Genomic DNA, 15,270 nt, shown 5'->3' on the forward strand with positions numbered 1-15,270 from the left:
CTGCAGGTCTGACTGTACTGTTTTCTGCAGGCTTTCTAAAGGAAGCCTTATTTGAGACATCCTGAAATTTTGTGGGCTTGTGATTTATGACTATGAGCTCATGTTCCTCAGAGCTTCATCTGTAGTCAGCATTTGAGGACTAAATCACAGTTGGGTTCTTACAGCGTGGCTATGCATCTGCTTAGGCCATGAGCTCAGGGACATTGCCCGCTTAGCACCCCTTTAAGAACTTGGATTGAGTTTTTAGACCACACATACTGTGAGAATGCAAACAGCACACCCACATGCCAGAAGTCTTGTGACTTCTTAGGGACAATTGTGTTTTTCTCCTTCCCAACTAGTGCCAGTTCCCCCCAATACTGAAGGCAGTGCTTTGGGATTCCAGCTTTTTGGGGGATCTCCTACTAAGATTCCCCAACTTTGATGCACTGGAGGCTTGTCTCTTGCTACCTGTACCCCACAAGTCTGTTCTAATAGTTCAGCATCACCAAGATTTGGTATGTGCCCCTGGGGAGAAAACAAGCTGAGTGCTCGCTTATCTCCCTGGAGTTCTGCTTTCACTTTGTTTTTGGCCACTGAGAATGCTTCTGTCTTGCCAATGCAGAGGCACAGTTGAGAAGATTAAGTTTTATCCAACATTTTGAGTTATGATCAGGTGGGCTGTTCAGACGAGCTAACCCTTCACACACCAGAAATGGAAGTCCTAAGGTCTGACTCAGGAAGCTGCCCAAAGGCGATGATGAAGCAGAGGCACAGGACATGCTGCTCCTTGTCCTGTCAAGCAATTTGAACGTAGGACTGGCAAGCTGGAATGGCTGAGGTTTCTTTGGCAATGGGCAGGTGGCTTTATCAGGAAATGCATCAGCTGCTACTGAGACCAGGATGGAAGCTGCTTCTTTCCCAAGAACAGAAGTCCAAGGAGCGCTGGCAAGAGCTGAATTAGTGGCCCCACGGCATCAGGAATACGATCCCTACTGCTTCCTCTATAAGAATGCCCGAAGGCCCAAGGAGGCTGTAATCACATCTACACGTCAGCCAGAAAGCAGAAGGGGGTTAGGCCCCAAAAAGGCACATGCCGGTTGTCTGTCCCTCTTACGAAGCTGGCCCAGAACTCCCAGCCAACTTCTGCCCACTTCCATCTGGCAATCCGTAGCTCCAAGGGAGGCAGGGAGTTTAACCTTTGAGCTGGTCCTGTTGCGGCGTGAGTGGAGCTGGAGAATCCTGGATACTCGGCGGGCAAGTAGCTGTCTCTGCCTCAGGACCGAAACACTTTCACTGCCTGAGGCCCCGTATCAGGGGAGAGACTGAAATCAAGATGATGGTTTTACTGAAGCAAAGTCCTAAACAGTGTGGGAGAGAAGAGTCAAAAGCACAGGGGGAGGGTCTGGGCTTGGAATAGACACGTCTTCACTTGAGACTGAACGAACAGAAAGGGAAGACAAGGCTACCGACCGGTCTGGGGTGCTGAGACCAGAGCCGACGGGCGTCCTCTCAGCATACAAGTGACAAGTGTCCTGTGGAGGGGCTGAGTGGGGAGCAGCCTGGCCACCTGCTGTGTGAATGTAAACGATATCAAGGATGCACGTTGAAAGCCACCTGTCAAAAGGCTCTATGTATGAGTAACAACTGGTTTCCATCAGCAGAACAAAGGCACTTTCATAGAAACGTGTTTCTAAAGCAGGCAACACAATCACAACATATTTGGCCTGTCACACTTGAAGAACACTTAGTCAACACTTCAGCTTGTTATGTAAGAAAACTGAATTTAAATCACTGAAGAAAAGGCTGGCACATGCTGTTAACACCCTTCCCCATGGCCCTTTCCTCGGACACCAGAAGACAGGCTCTAGGTAGCATTCTCCTCTTTTTGCCCTGGTCGCTATGCGTTTCTTCTGTGGAATTAGATGAACTCAATGCTTAAGCGCCCAGTTGCATCACCTCTGTCACATCTCAAACGCTCCAAATGAAATAAAGAGAAGTTAATGGGGAATCTTATAGGGAAGTCTCCCAGAATTAATTAACTTGTAGAAATTTGCAGGGCAGGTTCCAAATCACAATACTAATTTAGGACAGAGATGCGTCTCTCTCTCTCTCTTTAAATCAAGTTCAGTCGGCATGACTAAACAGAGGCCTGGGCCTGGGTGCTGCATGGCCACACAGGGCGCTCATGGGCCACGTCCATGAGCACCTGAGCTTTTGCTGCGCTCCAACTGGCATGGAGAGCTCCATGGAGCTGGCATGGAGGCAAGATTATGAGGCAGTTCTCGCACTTACACAGCTCAAAGTGGCACAAAAAATGTTTATAACTATACCCTGTATGGGCTCCATCACGGTGGAGACTGCATACCCCGCTCCACGACGTCCCAGCACAGTTCCTCCTCTTCCTGGGAGCTGTGTGTATCGCAGCTCTTAGGCAAACACAATGCTCAAGCTTTTCACCTTTGTTCTTCCCACAGCATTTCATTTTAATGTCAGCCAACCACAGAAAATCTAAGAAAGCAGCTCCCCCCATAAAAACCGTGGAGTCAGCATACAAGTGATGGAACTGACCAACCTTGTATTAACCCTTTAATTAAAATTTCACAAAACATCCTTCAAGGTAAACTGCTACACAGAGTATGTTTTTATCAGCAGCAATGGCTCTCATGTATGTAGAAAACAAATACTGACATAGACACTTCTGACAGATAAAATGGGTCACAGCTGCTCGCCATTCTTTGAATTACAGCAAAAATAAATTTCACTGTATAATCTAAAAGAACTCTGTGCCCTCTGATTCAAGAATCTGATTCTTAAGATTCAAACCAGCGTTAAGTGCTACATCATTCAACACAAATATCAAGTAGTTATCTCCTCTAAGCGTTCTGTTAAAGTCAATTTGACAAGAAGTGATAAATGCTAAGGATCCTCGTCGGAAAACAGCTTGATGTTTTTATTGACTGAGATTCAGTTTATTTATTTACACGTGTGCTTATATCTGTTATTTCCAGAATAATTTAAGGTGGCCTTTGACAGCAATCCAGATTAGCTGACAATGCAACAATCTCAGACAAAAAATTATTTAAACTAGAAAAAAATATTTAACCGAAAATGGCAATAAATTGAGATCTTTGTTATTGCTTTAGTAAGACAATGAGTGTTTTGTAAAAATTATTGCCCATTTCTCCAAAATAGGATAAATACTAAGATGTTTTTCCTGTCAATCATTCCCTTATTTTGAGGTAATAAACCTGTTGCTATCTTTATAAAAGAATAAAAATAAACAATTATGTTTGTAAAGCTTAGCTGCAATTTTCCACTGTAAAACTTATTCACACTGTTTTTTTTACATTCCATATTCCTTTGTAGTTATATGTGAATAAACAGTGAATAGTTCTACAGTTTCCTTAAAATATAAGTGAATAAAATAGACATTTCCCATACCAACAGCTGGTTTTTATTTTTTTAAGGAAATATTTTAATTTAAAAAACAGAGTTCCATGAAATTTAATAGGATTCCCAGCAATGATACTTTTTGAGACCTACAAGATTTAAAACATAATTATAAAAGGCTGAAAAGCAAAGGACTCAATCCTCCTTTTCCCTTTTTTAGAAGATCCAGATGATCTGTCCCATCGCTGGGCAGGTTCCCGCAGCCTCAATCCTCCTCGGAGTCGCTGCCCCCGCTCAAGGGGACACAGCCCCGCACCGAGGACAGCAAGGCGTCTTCAATCGGTTTCTTAGGGTTTCCCTCCAGGTCTGTCTTGATTGCTCCAGACTCAGACAATTTCCACTCCAACTCTGTGTGATAAAGAAAAAGCAAATCACCTAAGACAGTCTGCACACGGCCCTCACCCTCAAGTCCATCAAGCCACTGGTTTTTCCTAACCATAAATGACAATCATCAACATTTGATGACCACTTTTAGTGCCTAGAAGAAAGGAAAAAAAATCAGACCTTTAAGAAAGAAAACAAAAATACTTTTCCACAAGATGAGCTTAAATGAGATATTACATACATTCGAACCTATATGGTAATTAAAAGAAAGAACAAAGAGTAAACCCATCTTCTAACGACCAGTTTCTCAGAATGTAAAATTTCCAGGGAAAAAAATCAGCATGAAACATTTAAAGGAAATAGTTTTCACCGTGCTTCTGGCAATCTAATCATAAATATAATTTTAGTTACAAAAGGAAATTCCTAAGCCTCAGGTCCAGTATCTCAATCTATCAAAGGACAAACGTCTGATGACCTCCCAGAACTGATACATTTGTTCCTAGTAATAACAAAAAAAGTACCACAAAACGAAGAATCAGTTACTAAAGGCTCAGTTCCTATATTTCATTCTCTTATAATCGGTGAAACTCCACATGGGTGTGAACTTATGAAACAAAATCAAGTGATGCATTTTTCCACTGCAGAGAGGACCCAAGCAGAACTGAGGGACTCGATTTGAGATTCTATAACGAATAGCCTGGTTTAAAAGTCAGGCTCTGCCAATGAGGTACTTCCATTAAACTCTGACAACCAAATCACAGTCATTTAAAGTGCACATGGATCTGAAACTAATAAAAATAATAATAAAATGAAGTGCTCATGGAGATGAGTATCACTAGTTATTTTCAGCTGTAGGTACCTCAGTTAAATTTATGAATTTTCAAATTTCTTAAAAAAAACACACAAAACTTAAGATTTCTGATTCTTGACTCAAGAATACATTTAGATCCACACATACATATGTGTATGTAATTAATGTTATTATCCACTAATACACAGTAATCATTGTTTTATAAGTTCACTAATCCTTAAATAAGACTTGTTCTACAAATAAAGGCACCTATCTCTCTCCCCCCATGGTATAGACAAAAAGACCAAATTAAGATGCAAAGGTATATTTGGTTTGAAATGCTATACGCCTTTGAACGTTAGTATCGTATAACTGATGTCACATACGTGTGTGTATGTGTGTATATGTTTATACTTTTCCCAGATGAGTATGTTATAGTATATAAAGGAGTATATAAAGCAGCACACACTCCTTGTTGAGTATATAGTGTATAAAGGACCTAGCAGGAAGTCCTCAGGCCTCAGTTTCTCTCACATAATGCATGTATACATATTTTGACACCTCTGTGTGTAACAGGTGGAAAGGAATAAAGACACATATTCAGGTGTTAAGAGGCAGAATTAAATAAACTTTTAATTTAATTTAAAAGTTACTAAGATATTCAACTGAGAAAATATTTCTATAGAGGTAATTTTATATATATATACACACACATATAGATACATATAAGCATCTGTCATTAATATGTTCACGTGAATTTAAAAAATGACGTGATCTTGAGCTATAACTTAAAACATTTTCAAGTATAGGGACAAATAAAACATATTAGACATTAATATTAAATACATATATCTTATAGTGCATTGTGTTCTCTTTTCACTGAGAATTATTAGAGCCCAGTTGTAACTGTCCCTATTGACTGGTCCAAGGTGAGCGATTAAATCTGCGTCTTCCCTTTTAACAATCCCTCACACAGGAGCAAAGGTGAACTCGACAAATCACTGTATCACCGTAACACGTGTCTAGGAAACAGGCACGCTCTTCTTCAACAGAAATATGCCCTGGCCATGCCTACCATGCACTGGCCACCTCAAAGAGGCCCTTACCATCCATTGTCAGGTTCATGCCACCAAACACCAGAGGTCCGATAAACTGAGCCTTGATATCACCTTCAAGGTAAACAAATATTGTGGGCAGATTCCTGTCAGGATAATTGGGTATGCAGGTTGTTGAAATGGCTTTGATAAACTTGACGTCAGGAAACTTCCTGGCAAGTCCACTGAAGTGCTGATTTATCAGGGCACAGAGGGGAATCCTAGAAAATAGAAACAGAAGCGACTGCGATTCTGCATTTGGACACACCAAAGCTCAATTACCCTCTGCCCTAAGCAAAACCTCACAAGTGATTCTGCTACTCCAGCCAGTTTTTAAAAACTTCTAGTATGTTTAGGGAAAGTGAAGAACTCAAAATCCAAAGTCCAATTTAATTTAACCCAACAATAAGTCAGAAAACCAGCTGCATTGTAAAAGATAATTGTTATGCCTATCTATATGAGAGAACATTCAAGATTTTAGAATATGTAAAACAGGTCAGAAAGCATTTCCTGCTCTAAAGAAACTCCTACGCAAGCACTAGACTCTACAGCCCAAGAAAAAGCCTGGAGGTGAGAAACACTGGAGAACCACTGTACCATTTGCCACGGACAATTATTACAAAGGTCACCCTTGCCACCTACGACAGTGATTCATTACATGGAATTCCAAAAAGCCAGAGTTTCTCTAGAGGAATAAATAACAATTTCTTTTCAATAAAAACAAAGTCTTCATTGCTACACCATAACAAAGGCATCTGTGTGAGTCACAAATATTAACTTGAAAGTCTTAAAACAAAAATTAGGCACTGAGGTTTGGGCAAATCAGCAACAGAAATACATAAAACACCCTCTGATGTGGATCAAGCCCAAGATGCTTAAAATACAAATTCAAATGAACATTTAAAGACAGAGTATGAGGTCACTCACCCTTGTTTGTAAAGGTGCAAGATTACCCACAAGCCCTCTCCAGCTTTGGTGACTTCTTGAACATAGTCCTTTCCTGAGATCTCCAAAACTTCTCCAAATTTATTCTTCAGTTTAGTTGCTTTCCACTCAGCCAGTCTTTGTTGCCTGCACAAGAAAAGGAGAGAGACATCTTACTCACACACACACACACACACACACACACAGAGGCACAAGGCACACGCACGCACGCGCACACACACGTACATCTTTCTGACAACAACATTCATAAAGGTCCAGGTTTATTTGCCTCATGGCAAAAGTCTTAGATGAGCTTGCTGACATCTGCAATATTATTATTTAATTATGGTCCTTTCTAAATGTTACGTCAGCCAGAAAATTCATTTTCAAAGGACACACATTTTAGTGCCACACAGAAAACAAACAGTCCCCCTGGGTGGCACAAACCTGTACATTTCAATAGCTCGTTCATCTTCCTCATTAAATTCGTCTTCGTTCTCCTCCAGTTCTTCCAAAGTCATGTCTTCGTATGTTTTCACTGAATGTAGTTAAGTTGGCAAAAACCAAAAAAATTTAAAGGATGAACAAATATACGTTTGTTTTTCTTTTCTTTACTTTTCTCCCAGAGGTGTGCATGCAACCCAAAAGATTCCCAAGCCACAAAAGCAGAATGCAAAATACTTAAGGTATTACACTAATAGAAGAAGCCGATGGTGTTTTAAAAAGATAGAATCAGTATGTTGGTGTCTGCAGGCTCTCTTACCTCCGCCCCATAGTAAGGAGAGGAATGAGAAGTTTCCCAGGTTTATAAAACAAGAGTTGTATTTGCCTGGACTCATCTGGTCTGACCTTCAAGCACATACACTAAGGGACGGTGGGTCACAGTTCCCTGTCTCCCAGGAGGTAGAGCGAGCACACTCTTCCTAGAGTTAAAGGGATTATCACTGACTCTTGGTATTCTCTCCTGCTTGGATCTTTTCTTTTAAGGAACAGCTATGACACCTGTATTTTGTTTTTATGGCCATCAAATCGGCTCTGTCCCTGACCTCCCACCCCATGACTACACAGAACTGCTCTTACCAAGGTCGACAGTGACCGCCGTTCCTGGACTGAGAGCGCATCTGATCCAACCCATCACTGCCTCCTGTGAACGACTGCCTTCCTCTGGCTTCCAGGATGCCTCCTCCCACCTCTAAGGCGGCCCTCTTCTGGGCCCTTTGCTTTGACTCCTTTTCTTCTTTATCTCTGCCCACTCCCTTGGTGATTGCATCTCATGGCTTTAAATACTACCAATATGCTGCCAACTCCCCAACTGATGCCTCCAGCCCGTATTCTCTGATTTGGAGAAAAACATACCCAATGGCCCACTTACCATCTCTATTCGTCTAATAAAAAAATCTCAGAGTTACAATGTCCCAAACAGACTTCCTGATCTCACTCCGGACCTGCCCCTCTCCAAGCCTTCCTCATCTCGGTTGGGTAACTCCAGCCTTCAGGTGGCTCAAACCCAAATCCCCGCAGTCACCCTTGACTTACTTCTCTCACACCCTTCATAGGATCCATCAGCAAATTCAGTTGGCCCTACCTTCAAAATATATCCAGATGTGATCACTTCTCACCACGTCCCCCCCCACCCCCCCACGCTGGCCCAGGCCAACAGCATCTCGTGCCTGAATTACCGCAGTAGTTTCCAGACTAGTCTCCCTACTTCCTGCCTTGCCCCCCACAGTCCACGGCAGCAACAGGATGGTGCTGTCAACATGGAGGACGTGTCACTTTTCTGTCCAAACCATCAATGACTTTCACCTCATTAGATGTAAAATCAAGGCCCTTACTAGAAGCTACAAGAGCCTAAATGGTTTGCTTCCTAGTTGCCTCTCTGAACTTATTACTCCTCTCTCCTAATCCTACTGGCTTCTTTGTAAGCTCTCCAACATGCTTTTCACTTGCTAAAGCAGCTCAATTCCCCTCCCTCAGATCTACCCAAATATCATTCCCAGTGAGGTGCTCTCTGACCCTATCGAGAAGTATACTTAGCCCTCCTCCAACCCTTTCCCTGCTTCATTTTCCTACATTTCACTTGCGTATTGTTTATCGCCTGTCTCTCACGACAATATAAGCTCCATGAGGACAAGGATGTTTATCAGGTCTGTGCATGGTGACAGCCCCCCGCTTAGAACAACGCCTGACACAGTCATCGTGCAGTAAACACTCGATGGTTAAATGCTTTGCAATAAAGCCTCCTCTAAATGAGCTCTAACATGTAAACGGGACAAAAGTACTACCCCTGTGATCAGTGGTTCTCAAACTCTGACTCTGTGAGTCAGCAATCCTGAGGCACTTATTGAAAATGCAGGTTCCTGGGCCACTGCCACCCACCCCGCCCCCAGAGATGCTGATTCAGTAGGAACTGGGTTTTTTTACAAGCACCCCAAAAGATTCGGAGTCAGATGGTATAACCACTTTTGAGAAAACCCCTCTCTCAGACCCCACACATTGCAAACATCTTACGCTTCCCCAAATGAAACGCTTTGAATATTCTCAATCAAACCACAAAGAGAATAAAGTATAAGCTAAGGAGAACACAAACACTAAAACCTTGGAGCGCATCGCCATGACAGTCTACCAAGGGAATCACGACAAGAAAGTCCTTTCTTTGGGGTTGTCACGTGCTCATCTGACACAGACAAGGAACTGCGGCAATGGAGGGGCCTTTGAAGTCCCCTCATTCTGTGGCCCAGACAGTTGCAAGCTGGGACCTTCTGCAACTTGCCTGCGGTCCCACAGTGTCCGGTCCAGCACTCCAAACCTTGGCTGCCCAACTCTTGCCCAGAGGATCCTTCCACCAGAGCAGTTAGAGGCACAGAAAGTTGTTTCCTACCCAGACAGACACAGAACAAAGAATACAAGCTATCTCACCAATGGACTGCTGAAGGACTCGCTGTTCCTCCTCCTCCTCTGCCTCCTTTTCCAATTCATTCAAACTTTCCTTTGAGGGCAGGATGCCCTTTTTGCGTAAGATGTCATTCCACTCGGTGTCGGCATTGGGGTCCTAGAGCAGTGGGACCAAGGATACCATGAGAGCAACGTCCACTATGGAGGGTGCCACATTGGGCAAGGGGTCAAATGGGAAAGGTGGTGGGAAGAAAAATTCAAACCAAATCATTCTATGTCATTTCTAAGAAAGTGTCAAAAGATCCACAGCCCCTGTTCCATTCTTCCTGTCACGTACTCAAAGCTCCCAACCCTACAGTGGAGCTAGTACTGGGGTAAAAATTAGGGTCTGATGCACAGGTTCTGACCTGACGTTTGCTCAATATTTTTATTAATGACTTGGAGTGATTCATTCAACGGGTATTTATTAAGTACCTAGTATATGTACCTACTATATGTAAATTACTGCACTAGATGGTAGGGACGCATGGTGAGTGCCAGAACCATCTATTTTAATCAAGAGGAAGAGACAAGCAATGAACAATGAAATATACTAACAGATATAGAATACAAATTGTAAGTGCAATGACCAACAGGCTGCTGACTAGTTACAGGAGGCCCGCAGTCCACGGATGGGCAGGGACGCTCTCTCAGAAGAGGTGACATTTAACCATCACTGGAAGGTGAAAAGGAACCAGACATGAGGAGAACTTAGGAAATTACTTCCCAGGTAGAGGAACCAGCATGTGCAAAGTGCCCAAGAGCAGAAATACTGAGCATCTCAAAGTCATGAGTGGCTGCATTAGAATCAGAGGGAGGAGAGCCTGATGCTGGCTGACAAACCCTCTGATGGCCAAACCTGAGAGCTGAGACCCCAGTGGAATAGGCCACAAGGGCTAACACCTACTGAGTACTAGGCGCTGGGAACGCTTCTAAGTCCTTTACCTGTACCTGCGGGACATGGCACTTATGAAGTCTGCTATGCTGGAACAAGACAGATTTAACCAAGATCAAATGTCAGAAGGAGAAATGTCAGAAGTGGGCTCTTAGCTCCAGGACCCAGCCAGCCAAACACTGGTATTGCATGGCTCGGCAGGAACACTGCGAAAGGACCTGGTTTGAAACATGAAATCAAGGAGCACTGAGGAAAGGGCACTGAGATAACCAGGCTCTAGCCCCAGCTCCGAGTCTTGCTGAGATATTTCAAAAGAAAAAGGAACAGAATTCTTTCAACAGGGAAGGCCTCTGAAGAGGTGACATTTTTAAGAAGGGACAAAAAGGACAGAGAATGCAAAGGAGGCCCGGGCAGCCCTGGACCTTCCTCTTCATCATTTAAGAGTCTGGCTTGTGGCAGACACATTGTGTTTGTAACCATCACCCTCTCCAGCCCCCAATACCTTCTGGCCCAAACAAACCCACACGAACTCCATTTCCCACTTGCCAACAAGCCAGAGACGATTCAGCCACAGCGAGATCTGGGAGGCAGGAGAAAGGCCTTTGGAAGAGGGTCCTCGCACAGTGACAAAATTCGGTTGTCAGATTTTTGCTCATAAAAGCATCCATTTTTCATGGTGTCTTCATTCATTTTTTTTCCCGTTTGGGTTTTAATCAAATTCCATTAGCACATTCCACAGACAATAAAAGTACAAAACTAGGGGATCTAGTTTTATCCATTTTAAGACTGAAAGTAAGACTTAAAGACTGGGTAGAGGGACCCTCGGGCTCAGCTCTGGAGGTCAGGCGAGCGCACCTCAACCTGAACACGAACGCGCGGGAGGAGGGTGTAACTAACCCTCCCCTGGCTCTAAGTGGAGTCAGGAACACAGATTTTGGCACTTTGTGTTATGGAACCCTCGGCAGGACGCTTCACTTCTCCAAGCGTCCCGATCCACGCAACGGTTCCATAACACACCTGCTCAGGTGTGAGAGTTAATAAGTAGGAAGTGACTTTGCCAGGGGGGATTCGACCTCAAGGAGGGGTAGCCCCAAAGGATGGAGATTTGGGGGGTGGACCCCACACGGGTGGGAACGCCCAGACGGCGGCACCACGCCCACCCTCCCACACTGCGTCTGCGCCGGGCCTCGACTCGCGTGGCCTGCGGGTGCCTGTGGCGTCCGGCGCTTCCCGCGGCCCGGCCGGGACAGTCCGCCGCCGGCGGGGACCCAACGGGGCAAACGAGCCGCCGCAGTCTCCAGGTCTCGTGCCCCCGGCTTGCTCACCTGCATCCTGTCGCAAATAACTCAAGCCAGGCGGGCCGCGACGCCACCGCCCCTCACTCTCTTCCGCGCACGCGCACAGCCGCCGCCCCGCCTCGTCTCTCAGCCCAGCTTCGGCCCCGCCCTCCAGGAGTGAGCTGGGCGGAGCCAGGGAGGAAGCGAGGCCTCTGAGCGCGTCCTCTCCTGAAACAGGCGCAGAAGCTGTGCGCACGCGCGAGACAGGACACGCCTACCGTCGGTCGGGGCAGCAAAATTCACGTGACCCGGAGCCAAACCTGGGCGCTACCTTATTAGGGTAGGTCATCGGCCTTGGGTTAGTGGGGCTGGGTGGGGAGGTACCCAGTGGCAGTGCGCCTTTTTCAGCTTTATACCTAATTGTGTAGAAAAGGTCTCTGCCCAAGAAGTCAGAAATAGAAATGTTTCAGTGCTCCAGTGTTACAATTAAAAACGATGCAGGGTGACCTGGAATTCACTATAATTTCAGCGTCGGATAAGGCAGTTCATTCATAAGACACATATTTATTGGGGGCCTATTTTATACCCGGCACTGTTCTAGGCTCTGCGGACATGGCAGTGATCGCAACAGACAGAACCAGAAAGGTGACAGGTCATTTACCTGGTTGAGCCTAAGGTGATTCATATTTGTAAAAGTGCTCGACCTACAGGGGCACACAGTAGGAATAAAATCAGCGGAGTCTGAATTATAAAATGCAGGTGCTGGGCTCCAGGCTTCTACCTTAAGACATCTGGGTTGGTGTTGCCGTCTTGGAGATTTTCTGTCCTTCGCCCTGGGCCAAACCTCTATACTATGGAGGTTCTGACCACACAAGGCTGCGGCCACTCCCAAGCATGTCCCCAGTATGGATCTTCTGCGGTACAGATCCAAGGAAGATGAGATCTGAAATTCACTGGTTGCCAAACCTACCCGGCTTCAGCCCTGGGAAGCTGGGGGACATGGGAGCTGTCATTCACCTGTTGAACCCATGACAGCATATCTACTGCAACGGTTGAGCTATGTTGGAAAGGGAGGTTTTACTCTTCAGCGGTATGGTGAGCTGCCACTTGGTTGCTGAGCTCACTGGAACAGTTCTTCCAGAAGGTAGAGCTGTGGGAGATGGATGCAGTCCCTAGCTTCAGTACCATGCATTTCCACTGTTGTAAGTTTCCATAGAGTTTGTGGAATTAGTGTTTCTCAGTTGTACACCCTTTGGTCAATCTCTAAAGATTTTGAATGGTTGTCTTTGTTAATCTTGACCAGCTTAATAGGTGTCTCTCTTGGGGAATGGTTTCCTTGAACACCTCATGCTACCATTCTGGAGATCCTACCTGGGGTAATTTGTTACACAGCAATAGATCAATAGATAACAAATACAATGGCCAAGCAAGGAGCTAGAACTTAAATTAAGACAAGCAACCAGGTCGATGGAGAGCAGCTAAGGCCTTTCAAGTAGGAGAAACAGAAAGTACAAAAGTATGGATGGTGGAGGCACTGAGGAATATTTGAGTTAGAGAAGTGGTTCTCCAAATGTGGCCCTTGCACCAGCATCATCAGTAGCACCTGGGAGCTTACTAACAATGTGAATTCTTGGGTGCCACTCTACCCTACTGCATCAGAATCTCTAGGGATGGAGCGCTGCAACCTGAGTTTCAGCAAGTCCTGTAGGTGTTTCTGAAGCACGTTGAAGTTTGAGAACCACTGGAATGTAAGAGCTGTTTTTCATCATCTATAATAGCTGGGCTCTTTGTGTGTCCAGATTCTAGGTGGTTTCCCTATTTTTTTTTTTTAATAAGTAATGAGATAAGGAGCTAATAAGTGCTTTCTCTTAGCGAATGCTTTAGGGTCTTATTAGAGAAAACTGCTCCCCAACACCAGTCCCATGAAGCTGGTCGTGCTTTGCTGGAAATAAGCCACGTCCGGTTTTAGCCTGAATTTTATTTAGTTCCAGTTGTTTTAATGAACCACCCTGCAGTTGTCCTGCACTTGCCACCTTAGGCTTTGTAGGACTTTGCTTCAGGGTGTGGTTGACGGTCACAATGGCAAAGGGAAATGTAGACCTTTGGCTCTAGTGCAATTTAAAAGGGGATATTTAAACTTTGGCTAAATCCAGTTAACTGAAAGAGCTAAAACGTATCCAGGCCTGAAAGAGTGAAAATCAACTTGGACGGAAAAAAGAGTAAAAGCAGCCCTGCTATTCGTCAGGCTGGGAGGACAGACTCAGATAAAGCCAAATGCAGAGTTCACAGAGACCAGCCTTTCTCCCAAGCTCTGGCCGCAGCTGTAAAATGCCAGAACAACGCCCACTTTGAATGACCACTGCTTTCTTACCAACGAGGCCCCATAGACTTGCTTTACTGCACCCATTTTTTACAAGGGACTCCCAGATGCTGAGCCTGGCTCACGATGGTATACAACCCTTAGTGAGTCCCCAGTTCTCCTATTTCTGTCTTGGAAATTGCAACCAGTACAGAACTGACCCCCACTTCCTTGAGACCCTCCTCAGATCCTTTGGGAGGAGCCATGACCTTACAAATCTCCTCCCTCTTACAGCACGGAGCTTTGTGGCTCTTCCAGAGCCTCCCTCACTGCATCAAGTCCATAAGTCTGATTTTGTTGGACTACAGGCGTATCCCAGGTGGTCTTTGTCTGATTGAGCTTTAACAGAAGGAAAATGGCCTGTTGGCCTATATTTGGAGGAGGAGTGGTGGTGATGTTTGTTTATTTGTTTGTATTTGACTTGATTACCAATTTTAGATCCCAGGTCACGGAAAGGAAGCCAGAGGACTGACTGTCCGTGAAATTGTCTGTGATTACTTCTCATCACATTTCAAATCAGTCCCTATCTTTGGCTCCCCATAATTATTAGGTATTTTCTTGTCACAGCCCTATGCAAAGATCTAATATTATCAGTCATGCGTCCAGCACAGCAATCTTTCATTGCATCAAATATAATCTCTAAAGTTATTAATAATACTGGCATTCTCCACCTAAGAAACTGGCACCAATAATTGCAGCAAACAAGAGTTGAGAGCTTTGTGACTTGATTAATGCAGTCTTTCTGATGTATTGAGCTAGTATATTCACTACCTTGAATGTGGACTAGGCACTCTCACCTTTTACATGTTCCTTGACTCATCCATTCACTCAAACATTTTTCAAGAGCCTGACTGTACTTCGAACGCTGTCCTAGGTCTCAGAACTTAAAATGAATTAGACACGGCCCCTGCCTCCAGGAAGCTTACACTGCAGTTGGGGAGAGAACCAGTGGGCAGCCAGAGTGAAGAGATGTAAAGCTCTGTTGATGAAGAGGTCCAGAGCCCCAAGCCCAGAGTGCCAGACAGATGTCTACAGGGTCTTTGAGGCAAACCTGGAGGACACGGGACATGAGGCAGAGAGGAGGACCATGAACAAATTCCCAGATCCCAAGGGAAGGGGGAGTGCTGCCAGGATGTCTGCAGATGACAGCACTGAGGAAGGGTAGGATGGCTTAGTCGGAGGAAACGAGTCACCAAGAAGTATGACGTTTGGGGGTAGGATGGGGGACAATTAGCCTGGAA

The 15,270-nt window shown here is 44.8% G+C and overlaps 1 protein-coding gene across 1 annotated transcript; it reads right to left on the reverse strand.

Annotated features, from left to right (window-relative positions):
• Positions 1-3,413: 3,413 nt before the first annotated feature.
• On the reverse strand, positions 3,414-11,850 carry PDCL3 (phosducin like 3). Its single transcript, XM_019753912.3, has 6 exons — positions 11,719-11,850; positions 9,484-9,616; positions 7,012-7,102; positions 6,568-6,711; positions 5,653-5,861; positions 3,414-3,780 (listed from the first exon to the last, which is right to left on the reverse strand). The coding sequence occupies exons 1-6, from the start codon at positions 11,722-11,724 to the stop codon at positions 3,638-3,640; spliced, it is 726 nt and encodes a 241-aa protein (XP_019609471.2). The 5' UTR covers positions 11,725-11,850; the 3' UTR covers positions 3,414-3,637.
• Positions 11,851-15,270: the final 3,420 nt, after the last annotated feature.

The sequence above is a fragment of the Rhinolophus sinicus genome, chromosome 2 (genome assembly GCF_057876585.1).
Source record: "Rhinolophus sinicus isolate RSI-liver-muscle chromosome 2, RSI-T2T, whole genome shotgun sequence".
Classification (NCBI taxonomy): Eukaryota; Metazoa; Chordata; class Mammalia; order Chiroptera; family Rhinolophidae; genus Rhinolophus; species Rhinolophus sinicus.

Coding starts and splice junctions, on each gene's coding strand:
- PDCL3 (XM_019753912.3), bottom strand. Junction 7,103..9,483: donor AGTCCTTCAGCAGTCCATTG/GTGAGATAGCTT, acceptor AACTACATTCAG/TGAAAACATACGAAGACATG. Junction 5,862..6,567: donor TTGCACCTTTACAAACAAGG/GTGAGTGACCTC, acceptor TCTATTTTCTAG/GATTCCCCTCTGTGCCCTGA.